Raw genomic sequence first — 10,509 nt, forward strand, 5'->3', positions numbered from 1 at the left:
TGTGTGTGTGTGTGTGTGCGTGCGTGTGTGTGTGTGTGTGTGTGTGTCTGTGCGTGTTTGTGTGTTATTGTGTGTGTGTGTGTGTGTGTGCGTGTGTGTGTTATTGTGTGTGTGCGTGTGTGTGTGTTCATGTTTGTATATCCCGGTGGGGACCTAAACCTGAATGAACACCAACACATGGGGACTCGTGTCACTGTGGGGACCAAAATTGAGGTCCTCATGGGCAAAAAAGCTAATAAATTGTACAGAACAATATTTTTTTAATCTAAAAATGCAAAAAGTGTTCTATGATCTTTAGGTTTAGGGGTTGGGTTAGGGATAGGGGATAGAATATACAGTTTGTACAGTATAAAAAACATTACGCCAATGGACTGTCCCCACGGGGATAATAAACCAGACGTGTGTGTGTATGTTTGTGATGATGGAGGAGTTTCAGTGTCTGAATAGTTGTGTTTCTTTCGTGTGTGTGCATGTTGTGTTGCAGGTGCGGGGTCATCAGCTGCAGGCCGCTGCGGGTTCGGGCTCTGTGGAGAGTTTGTGTGGTAGCATTGCTCCTGGCGGGCAGGACAGCGGGTTTGGCAGCGACAGTGCCCGTCTGCGGTTTGTTGGTATCGAGCATCAGGGCGGGACGGGTCAGCAGCACCGCCTCGCGCGCACCTCGCACCAGCCCGTCATCACCAAGAACCTCAGCTTCATCCCCTTTGATGTTTTTCTCACCGCCGGCCGCATCTCTCTCATGACGTACGCCACCGCGCCCTCCGCCAAACCTCCTGCAGTCGGCCCGCAGGGGGGAAAGAGCGCTCTGGACGTGCCGGAGGATGAGGCATCTGACGGGGGTCTGTCCTCCCTGACGGCCGATGATCTGCTGAACGGCAACACCGCCGTCAGCTCCTCCGGGGTTCTGGAGGGTGTCTCAGTGCCCAGCCGGGTGTTGGCGCGTCAGGCTCTGGGTGTGACGGTGGTGAGGCAGCCGGGCCGCAGAGGAGATAAAGACCGCAGTCTGGAGCCGCTGATGTTCCTGCAGGTGACGCAGCCGTCGCTCTTAATAAACTGCCATCATCGAAAACAGAAGCTGGAACTGTCGCTCTTCGATCTGACGCTGAAAGCAGTCGCCAGCGATTACAAGTGTTTGGGTGAGTGACGCTCTTCACAGATGAGACAGAACACAGAGCTGTTGATGATAAAACCTCTCTCTTTCTCTGTCTCTCTCTCTCTCTCTCTCTCTCTCTCTCTCTCTCTCACTCTCTGTCTCTCTCTCTGTCTCTCTCTCTCTCACTCTCTCTCATGTCTCTAACTCTTTTCTCTCTCATCTCATGACTCAGCGCTCTCTGTTCTCTCTCTCTCTCTCACCACAATCCACGTCAACTCACAATCACTCACTCACTCAACTCGTCTGTCCTCTCTCTCTGCTCGATCTCTACTGCTACTCCTCTCTCATTCTGCTCGCACTCTCTCTACTCTCTCTCTCTCGCTCTCTCTCTTCTCTCTCTCTCCTGCCTCTCTCTCTCTCTCTCTCATCTGTCTCTCTCTTCTCTCTCCTCTGTCCGCAGCTCTCTCTCTCTCTCTCTCTCTCTCTCTCTCTCTCTCTCTCTCTCTCTCTCTCTCTCTCTCTCTCTCTCTCTCTCTCTCTCTCTCTCGCTCTCTGTCTCGCGCTCTCTTTCTCTCTCACTCACTCACTCTCTCTCTCTCTGTCAGACGCAGGGAAGTCTCTCCCCGAGTCTTTAGACTACAGTGTGTTTTGGCTGCAGACATTAGCAGGAGAGGTGGACAGTCAAACTGGAATCCCACCACCGCTGCTGTCTGTCATCATCAAAGACTTTCTCACCGGACCGGGTGAATATTTCACATCACACAGCACACAACATTAGTATTTCATATCACGTTCTGACTCTTTCTGGTGTTTGTGTATCAGAGTTGAAGGTGGATGTCAGTCGCCCGCTGAGGCTCAGCCCCACACTGGCAAAGATTGAGCAAGCCAAAAACTTCTGGAAGAGAATCTTTCCTGAGAGCGAAGGCGACCGGCAGCCTGGGTCACCCGCAGGCTCCGCCCACCACTGCAACAGCGACGCCCCGCTTACTCTGGAGCTGATGCTGCGCTCTCTGCAGACTCTCGTACCCCTTCACAAGATCACGCTGCGTACGGTGCAGTTGGCGGTGGCCGTGGAGATGGAGCGTCACGCCGCACGGCCCGCTCTGATGCTGTCCGTGTCAGGCATGACGGGCGCTCTAACCCTGAAGAACGCCCTCAGGTCTGCAGGTTAGTGAAGTGCAGCTCATTTCCCCTCAGTAATTCATGTGTTCTGTGTGCTGCTCTTGATTGAGTCCTGTAATCCAGCTCATCGCTCAGTTCCTGTTACCCACAGTGCACTGCGGCAGGAAATCCACTTAATCTCTGTGAGCCTTTAAGAGAGCTGAGAGTGAAGAACACAAGCCGTCTGATGAGGATGAGAATAACGATCCTGTGTGCTGCTGTTTGTCGGCCTGCAGGGCACAAATCACATCAGACCAAACCACACAACAACACAACACACAACCTACTTCAACTCGCACTTCCCCCTTTCTACAAATAACTCTACTATTACACTCGTGCGTGTCTGTGTGTGTGTGTGTGTGCGTGTGTGTGTGCGTGTGTGTGTGTGTGTGTGTGTGTGTGTGTGGACACAAAAGCTTATAAATTGTACAGAATGCTAATTTTGGAAAATCTAAAAATGCGGGTTAGGGGTAGGGGATAAAATATACAGATTGTACAGTATAAAAAACATTACACCTATGGACTGTCCCCACTGAGATAATAAAACATACATGCGTGCGTGTAAAGTTTATTAGCTTTTAAGGTAGGTTAGATGGAGGTTAGGTCAGACAGTTGTGTGGTGATGGTAAAGGTGTTAGAAGTGTCCTCACAAAGAATGTCCTCACAAAGACAGATGTGCTGTACAAACGTGTGTGTGATTCTCTTGATTGTTGAAAGCTCATCAGGTTGCTGTGTGTAGTGTTTTGGGCTCAAGTGCAGCATGTTGAAGCTCTTCTAGATGACACTGGTTCTGGACTTCATGTCATTGTATCGTGTGTGGTTCTCCGCCGGGCTGCTCGGGTCGGATCGGTTACGAGACCCCTGCGGCTGTTAATGATGAAGGTCTCACTGCTGCCAGACCAAAAGCCACAAGCTCCTAAGTCTCCTCCGTCACTTAATGAAACAAAGATGTGACCACACAAGCCAGAGAGAGAGACGAAGGGCACAGCCAGGACATCACTGTCTGACATGAATTACCTCTGTCACATGACCACTGATTGTGCTCTTCCTGTCACATGACCACTGGCTGATTTTGCTGTTCTGACTGGATTTATTCTCTGTCTCCAGATGGCTTTAAGGAGGTGCGTGTATTTCTTCAGTGTGATGATGGGTTGGTGAGAACAGCTCTGAAGGACAGAAGTGTTGTGTTTTTTGGTCCGTTCTCCTGTACTTCACATCTGGAGGCTTATTGGTGCAGACACAGTGGAAGCTCCACCCCCGACTCGCCTGCTCCACCCAGAGTGTTGATTGATCTGAAAGGTGGTTTGTTACAGGTACATGATGATGTCATTCACAGCTGATCACTGAAGATGAGTCCTGCTGAGTGCATGTGCGCACGTGCATCACTGCTCATTTCTGTTTATATGAATTAATCACATTACTTCTTGTAGAAATGATCCCTGATTGTGTGCGTGTGTGTGTGTGTGTGTACAACTGTAGATCTTTTCTTTCAGAGCTTGAGTTAGTGATGTATCTGTTATCCTGTAATCTGCCTTTTTCTGGAAAATCATAATTTTTAGCTGAAGTTTCTCTCTCTCTCTCTCTCTCTCTCTCTCTGTCTTTCTCTGTCAGGTGTTTTGGGGTCAGCTGCAGTTTAACTGTTTGTCTTACATTCATGAGCATCTACAGAACTACTGTAGTCAGATGACTCGAGTAGAGGTGGAGTCTAATGAGAAGCCCCTCCTCTCTACTCCACCGCCCCCCTCTCATCCTGTCCAATCAGAGCACTCCTCTGATGACTTGCGCACAGGCCTTTTCCAGTACATACAGGACTCAGGTAACACACAAACGTGTTAGTGTCACAGATTAAAGGGGTGATAGGACAAAACTCAAAAGGTTTGCACAAAATGATTTACTCTAACTAAAAGAGAAGTCTGATCCAGATCTGCCTGAAACGCCTCAAACAATCCCGCCCCACATTTCTATACACGCCCGAATGTACACGCAAAGAAGGCTGCGTAGCTTCAGTTATCACAGCCGTCATGTCACAGCATCTTGCTCTTGACAGCTCTTGACTTGGTGTGAAGGCGAACCCGATCCTGGTTTGACTCTTTATGTACTCATGTACTTGTGTTTATGCTATTTATTATAACCGATCTGACGATCGTTCTGGCATGAGAGTTGCGCGCTCTGGGCTTTCACACGCTGTCTGGCCTCTGCTGCGCTTGCATATGCGCTTTTGATCCGCTCGTTTCATTATTTAGTCTGACACTGCTGTTATTAGCGTGCTGTTTTTGCAACTGTTATGATGTCTCGAAGTGAGAGGACAGATGAATGGTTATGGTAAGAGGCGTAACATTTCTGCCTCACGCTTGAGGTATTAAGCCAATCAAAACGCACTGCTCAGCTGGCCAATCAGAGCACAGTGCGGTTTCCAGAGCGATCAGTTTTTTAAAAATCGACACATTTTAGAAAAGCGGGGCATAGAGGAGCTACAATAATGTACGACATGTGAAAAATGTAAAACATAAACACATTGTATTGCACCAAAAGCACGAGTTAAATATAGCTGAAAGCAGCAATTATGGGGTCAAGCCCAACCACGGCCAAGAGGGAAATATGTTGGACATGTCAGATGATCAGATTTTGAAAACCAAGTTTAAAAACACAGGGGAAAGCAGTTAGAACACATGAAAACGGCTTATAACGTTTGACCACTAGGTGGCGCTGTCACTAAATTTTTATGATGTGGACAAAATGTGCCTGTGATGATGCATACCACGTTTCGTCTAATAACTTTTTGTCTGCAGTCTCTCTAAATGCTGCATACCAAATTTCACGCAAATTGGGCAAACCGTCTAGGAGGAGTTTAAAAGAAAGGAAAAAAGAAATGTGTTTCTAGGATGTACGGTTCAAAGGTTATAGGACAAAACGAATGTGGATGTTTGGACTGTTGGTGGCGCTATGGAGTTTGGGTTAGAGACTCCATATTTGCCATGGTTACAGTTCAGACTGTCTTCTATGAGTCTGCCAACTTTCCCATGTACGGTTCTACAGGCTGCCAGAAGAAGCAGAATAATAAGAACACTGACCCCTAATAATGTTTTTAATCATGTCAGATCACCCCTGTAATGTGACATCATGTATGACGTGTGTGTTTGTGTGTGTCAGCGGGTCAGAAGATGCCCTCGGCTCATGAGGTGGTGTTCTGGAAAGAAACGGAGGACTCTCCGGGTGTGATGCTGTGGAGATATCCTGAACCGCGCATCATCACGTTCCTCAGAATCACACCTGTTCCCTTTAACACGACAGATGACCCGGACATCAGCACGGCTGACCTGGGAGATGTTCTGCAGGTGTGTGTTAGTGTGTGTGTGTGTGAAGTGTTCCTGTAGACTAAACAGAACAAAGGTCATGGGTTCATTGACCAACAGTGTAGCTTTAATGCACTGTAAATCACAAAGCATTCTGGGGTGGGATCACAAAACACACATTTAAACCGACAGAAACACAAATTGGTCATGCATCTAAATGATTTTGTGTGTGTGTGTAGGTGCCCTGCAGTCTGGAGTACTGGGACGAGTTGCAGCGGGTGTTTGTGCCCTACAGAGAGTTTAGTCTGTCAGAGAGTTGTGTGTGTGAACTCACTCTGCCCTCGCTGACCCCTGACACACATCAGACTGACCTGGTGACCTCTGACCTCTGGAGGGTTGTGCTCAACAGCTCTGCTGACGGTGGAGATGAGAGGTGTGTGTGTGTGTGTGTTTTACAGGAGCATGTGTGTGTGTGTGTGTGTGTGTGTGTTGTAGAGGTAAGTGTGTCATCATGTTTGTGTGTTTGTGTAGTTCTGACAGTGAGTGGGGTTCACAGTGTGATCAGCTGGTGTGTCCCACCGCTCTGGCCGCATGTACACGTGTGGACTCGTGTTTCGCGCCGTGGTTTGTGCCCTCAGTGGGCGTCTCCATACGACTGGCGTATCTGGAGCTGCGATTCTGCCACAACCTGGATCAGCTGGGCACAGGTGTGTGTGCGTGTGTGGGACTCACAAAAATCACCAAAATCATGTGTTTGTGTGCTGATTCTCTTCTCTCATGTTACTTTCTTTCAGTGCTGTGCAAGAGGCTCCGCCCCTTCCTCCCAGACAGGAAGTTGCCTCAGGACCAGGAGTTTGCGGTTTTGCATGTGTGCGATCCGTGCGTGTTTGTGCGTCAGTGGAGCGATGTCACGCAGCGGTGTCATGAGTTCAGATTCTCATCCACGCTGAGCTGCAGACTGCTGGAGTACAGAAACCTCACACGCCTGCCCGTCATTCAACCCGTCAGCCTGCAGGGACACGCAACACACACGCTTACACACACGCAACACACGCTCAGCTGCAGCACCACACTCCAGCCGCTGCACGCCGCTGTGGGACAGTACGCAATACACACGCTGGACAGAGCGCTGCAGGCCTGGAGACAGGTAACACACACACACACACACACACATGATGCTGAGCGTGTGTGTCAAAATAAATGAATCATATGAACACATGAAGTGAAAGAGTGTAGATGTTGTGTTGTGATTTTTGTGTTTTGTAGAACCGTGTTCCTGATGCTGAGGAGTTGATCTTCAGTCATTATGTCATTTGTAATGACACACAGGAAGTGCTTCGCTTCGGTCAGGTGGACACAGATGAAAATATTCTGTTACACAATAACCAAAGTCACCAGTACAGCTGGAGAACACATAAATCACCTCAGGTATCCTGTCTGTCTTTCTGTCTGTCTGTCTGACCTTCTGTCTGTCTGTCCGTCTGTCTGTCTGTCTGTCTGTCCATCTGTCCGTCCGTCTGTCTCTGTACTGGTGAAGTGGCATTGTGTGTTTTTGTGTGAAGGTTGTGTTGGTGTTCAGCTGAAGTTCAGGTAAACAAAGATTTACAAAAACAAAATACACATGTAAGTAGCAGAATAAAGGGATACAATAATAAAATGTTATGAACAAATATTGGAAACATCATCTCTTTTGTTGTGACAGACTGTTGCATGGACTTGATTTTTCCATAAAACGTTGTCCGTATGTCAATCTGTCAATCAATCAAAAAATAAAGCACAATTCGAAACAATCACAGATTGACCAATGTGCTGCACAATGTTATAAGTACAAATAAAATAACAACAACAACATACAACAAGAAACATCACATGTCATAAGATATAGCAAAAAGATACATTTTTAACTTTACTTTAAAAGTGTATAGAGTTTGTGCAGTTCTAATGTGTATAGGTAAACTGTTCCAGAGTTGGGTGCGGCTTCCGCAAAAGTGCGGTCACCCCTGGATTTTAGTTTGGACTTTGGAACAGTTAACTGTCTCTGATTGGCAGATCTAAGACTTCTTCCCGGATGGTGTTCACACAGCAGATCAGAAAGATAAGGGGCAAGACCATTTAAACATTTAAAAACAAGCAAAAGCACTTTGAAATCAATTCTCAAATGGACAGTGCAGGGACATTAAAACAGGAGTGATATGTTCGCGTTTAAGAACACCAGTTAAAAGTCTTGCAGCCGCATTTTGGAGCATTTGTAGTCTGGATAATTAAGAGTTATTTATACTCAGATAAAGGAAATTACAGTAGTCTATTCTAGAAGAAATGAAAGCATGAATCACAGTTTCAAAGTGTTTAAAAGAAAGAAAAGACTTTACTTTAGCCAGCGCTCTTCATTGGTAAAAATTTGATTTTACAACTTAATTTATTTGATCAAATTTAAGTGCACTATCTGAGACCACACTCAAGTTTTTTACACATGGTTTTGCTGATGATGATAAAACACCAGAACTTAACTGAGCGATGTTTGGAATATCAGGGGAGCCGAACACAATGATTTAAATGTAAAAAATCTGCCGACATCCAAGCTTTTACATCCAGAAGACAGGCAAAAAGAGAGTCTAAACCATTTTTGTGCTTCAGAGGCAAATAAAGTTGGGTGTCGTCTGCATAGCAATGGTAGAACAAGCTATGCTTTTTAAAAATAGAACATAAGGGAGGCATATATAGGGAAAACAATAAGGGGGCCAGGATAGATCCTTGAGGAACCCTTCAATTGAGGGGGACCACACCCGAATGGCAACAACCTATATTGATCAAGAAACTTCTATTTTTAAGATAAGACTGAAACCAACTTAATATATTCCCTCTGATCCCCACAACTTGCTCAAGCCGAGATAGTAAGACCTCATGGTCAATCGTATCGAATGCAGCACTTAAATCTAACAGTACCATCACGACGGTGTCATCTGATTCAGTAGCCAATGAAATGTCATTTAAAACTTTTACAAGAGTGGAGTTTTCTGAAACCTGATTGGAAAGCAGCCACAATCTTATTATCATTCAGGAAATTTTGCAGCTGGTGCAGAACTACTTTATCCAACATTATTGATAGAAAGGAAATATTAGAGATGGGCCTAAAATTTGATAAAACTGTTGGATCAAGATTAGGACTTTTTAAAAGGTGCTTAACAATAGCATGCTTTAAACAGTCAGGTACAGTTCCGGAATCAAGGCACTTATTAATAAAAACTAAAAGAACATAGCCAATCACATCAAATACCTTAAAAAAGACGGGGAGGAATGACTTCACAGAGAGACCCAGGTCTGACAGCATTGTTCTAGCAGGTCCAGGTTCTGTTGTAAGCCGTGTTGAGTGGGAGACAACAGAAACAGATCATCTGCACACAGAAGACATTTGATTTGTGAGTGGTGTCGAGTGAGGCCGGGGGCTTCAGATCGCTCTAGGATGGTTGCCAGGTCATTGATGTAAATATGAAACAATGTTGGGCTTAAACCACATCCCTGTCTCACTCCACGCTCCTGAGAAAGATATCTAGAACGCTTTATGCCGCATTTACTCTCGGTGTACATTGATTTAATACGGTCACAGGTTTTACCACCTGTGCCACTTTCAATAAGTTTGTAAAACAGTCCTTGGTGCCAAATTGAGTCAAAAGCTTTTTTTAAGTCTATAAAGCATGCATATATTTGACCTTTATCTTGGTTAACGTGTTTTTCGATTAGAGTATGAAGCGTGTAGATATGGTCGGTCGTGCGGTAGTTTGGTAAAAATCCTATTTGACTTCTGCTCAGGACATCGTGTGTGGTGATGAAGTCTAAGAGTCGTTCATCTCTCTCTCAGTTGGGTCAGTAATTTTGCAGCTGGTTTCGTGAGCTTGTAAACAGAGCATTGAGGGCTGAATTCCTGGTGTGTGTTTTAACAGGAGCCGATGACAGTAAATAGCTCAACACCTCATGACACACTCTATTAATGCACCGCTCTATGTGTGTAGATGTGTGTTTGTATGAGTGTGGTGTGAAGCCGGTGAAGAGTTTCTGTGCTTTACTGTGGCTTTGTACAGTCTATCTGTGTCTGCTGTCCTGACTGTCGTCCTCTCTGTGTGGTTGAAGTGAGACAGTGAGACAGACTGGCGGTTCAGAGCGTTCGGGGTGTTTATCCGGTCTCTCTGTCTGTTGCTCATCTCTCAGGTCGAGTCCTGACGGCTCTGGAACTCGTGTGGATGCTGTAGCGTCTGGTGTTTTTGTCCTGAGCTGCTCTTGTTTGATTTTTTGTTATTGTTGAAGGATGTTTTTCATTACGCTCATGTCTTTAAAGAACTCTCTTAAGCACTAAGTGCTGTGTGTGTGTCTCCGCTGGGACTAGTGTGGCATGTGAATGACTTCAGGCCTGTGGACGAGTTCAGTATGGAGACCATTAGCACCAATCTGGATGGAATTTGACTGGATATTCAGCTTCCTGTATGTTCTGAGTGGGGGGGGGTGTTCTTCACAGTAGCTGCCAAAGTTCCAAAACACACACGTGTGTGTGCACGTTTGCGTGTGTGTGTGCACGTTTGCGTGTGTGCACGTTTGCGTGTGTGTGTTTGCACGTTTGCGTGTGTGTTCGCACGTTTGCGCGTGTGTGTGCATGTTTGCGTGTGTGTGTGCACTTTGTGTTCACGTTTGTGTATGTGTGCATGCACGTTTGTGTGTGTGTGTGCATGTATGCGTGTGTGCGCACGTTTGCGTGTGTGTGTGTGCGTGCATGTTTGCGTGTGTGCACACGTTTGCGTGTGTGTGTGCACGTTTGCGTGTGTGTGTGCACGTTTGTGTGTGTGTGCACGTTTGTGTGTGTGTGCACGTTTGCGTGTGTGTGTGTGCACCTTGTGTTCACGTTTGTGTGTGTGTGCATGCACGTTTGCGTGTGTGTGTGTGTGTGTGTGTGTGTGTGTGTGTGTGTGTGTGTGTGTG

General features: G+C 46.4%; 1 protein-coding gene across 1 annotated transcript in view; it reads left to right on the forward strand.

Annotated features, from left to right (window-relative positions):
* LOC130557688 (intermembrane lipid transfer protein VPS13B-like) overlaps positions 1-10,509 on the forward strand; it is a 79,052-nt gene that overhangs the window by 53,925 nt on the left and 14,618 nt on the right. Inside the window, exons 34-43 of the mRNA XM_057339677.1 lie at positions 485-1,133; positions 1,696-1,833; positions 1,913-2,257; positions 3,359-3,564; positions 3,863-4,067; positions 5,402-5,586; positions 5,784-5,977; positions 6,076-6,251; positions 6,339-6,691; positions 6,811-6,972. Of these exons, the coding sequence (XP_057195660.1) occupies positions 485-1,133; positions 1,696-1,833; positions 1,913-2,257; positions 3,359-3,564; positions 3,863-4,067; positions 5,402-5,586; positions 5,784-5,977; positions 6,076-6,251; positions 6,339-6,691; positions 6,811-6,972 (2,613 nt within the window). The remainder of the gene's footprint in view (positions 1-484; positions 1,134-1,695; positions 1,834-1,912; positions 2,258-3,358; positions 3,565-3,862; positions 4,068-5,401; positions 5,587-5,783; positions 5,978-6,075; positions 6,252-6,338; positions 6,692-6,810; positions 6,973-10,509) is intronic.

The sequence above is a fragment of the Triplophysa rosa genome, linkage group LG8, assembly GCF_024868665.1.
Source record: "Triplophysa rosa linkage group LG8, Trosa_1v2, whole genome shotgun sequence".
Lineage (NCBI taxonomy): Eukaryota > Metazoa > Chordata > Actinopteri > Cypriniformes > Nemacheilidae > Triplophysa > Triplophysa rosa.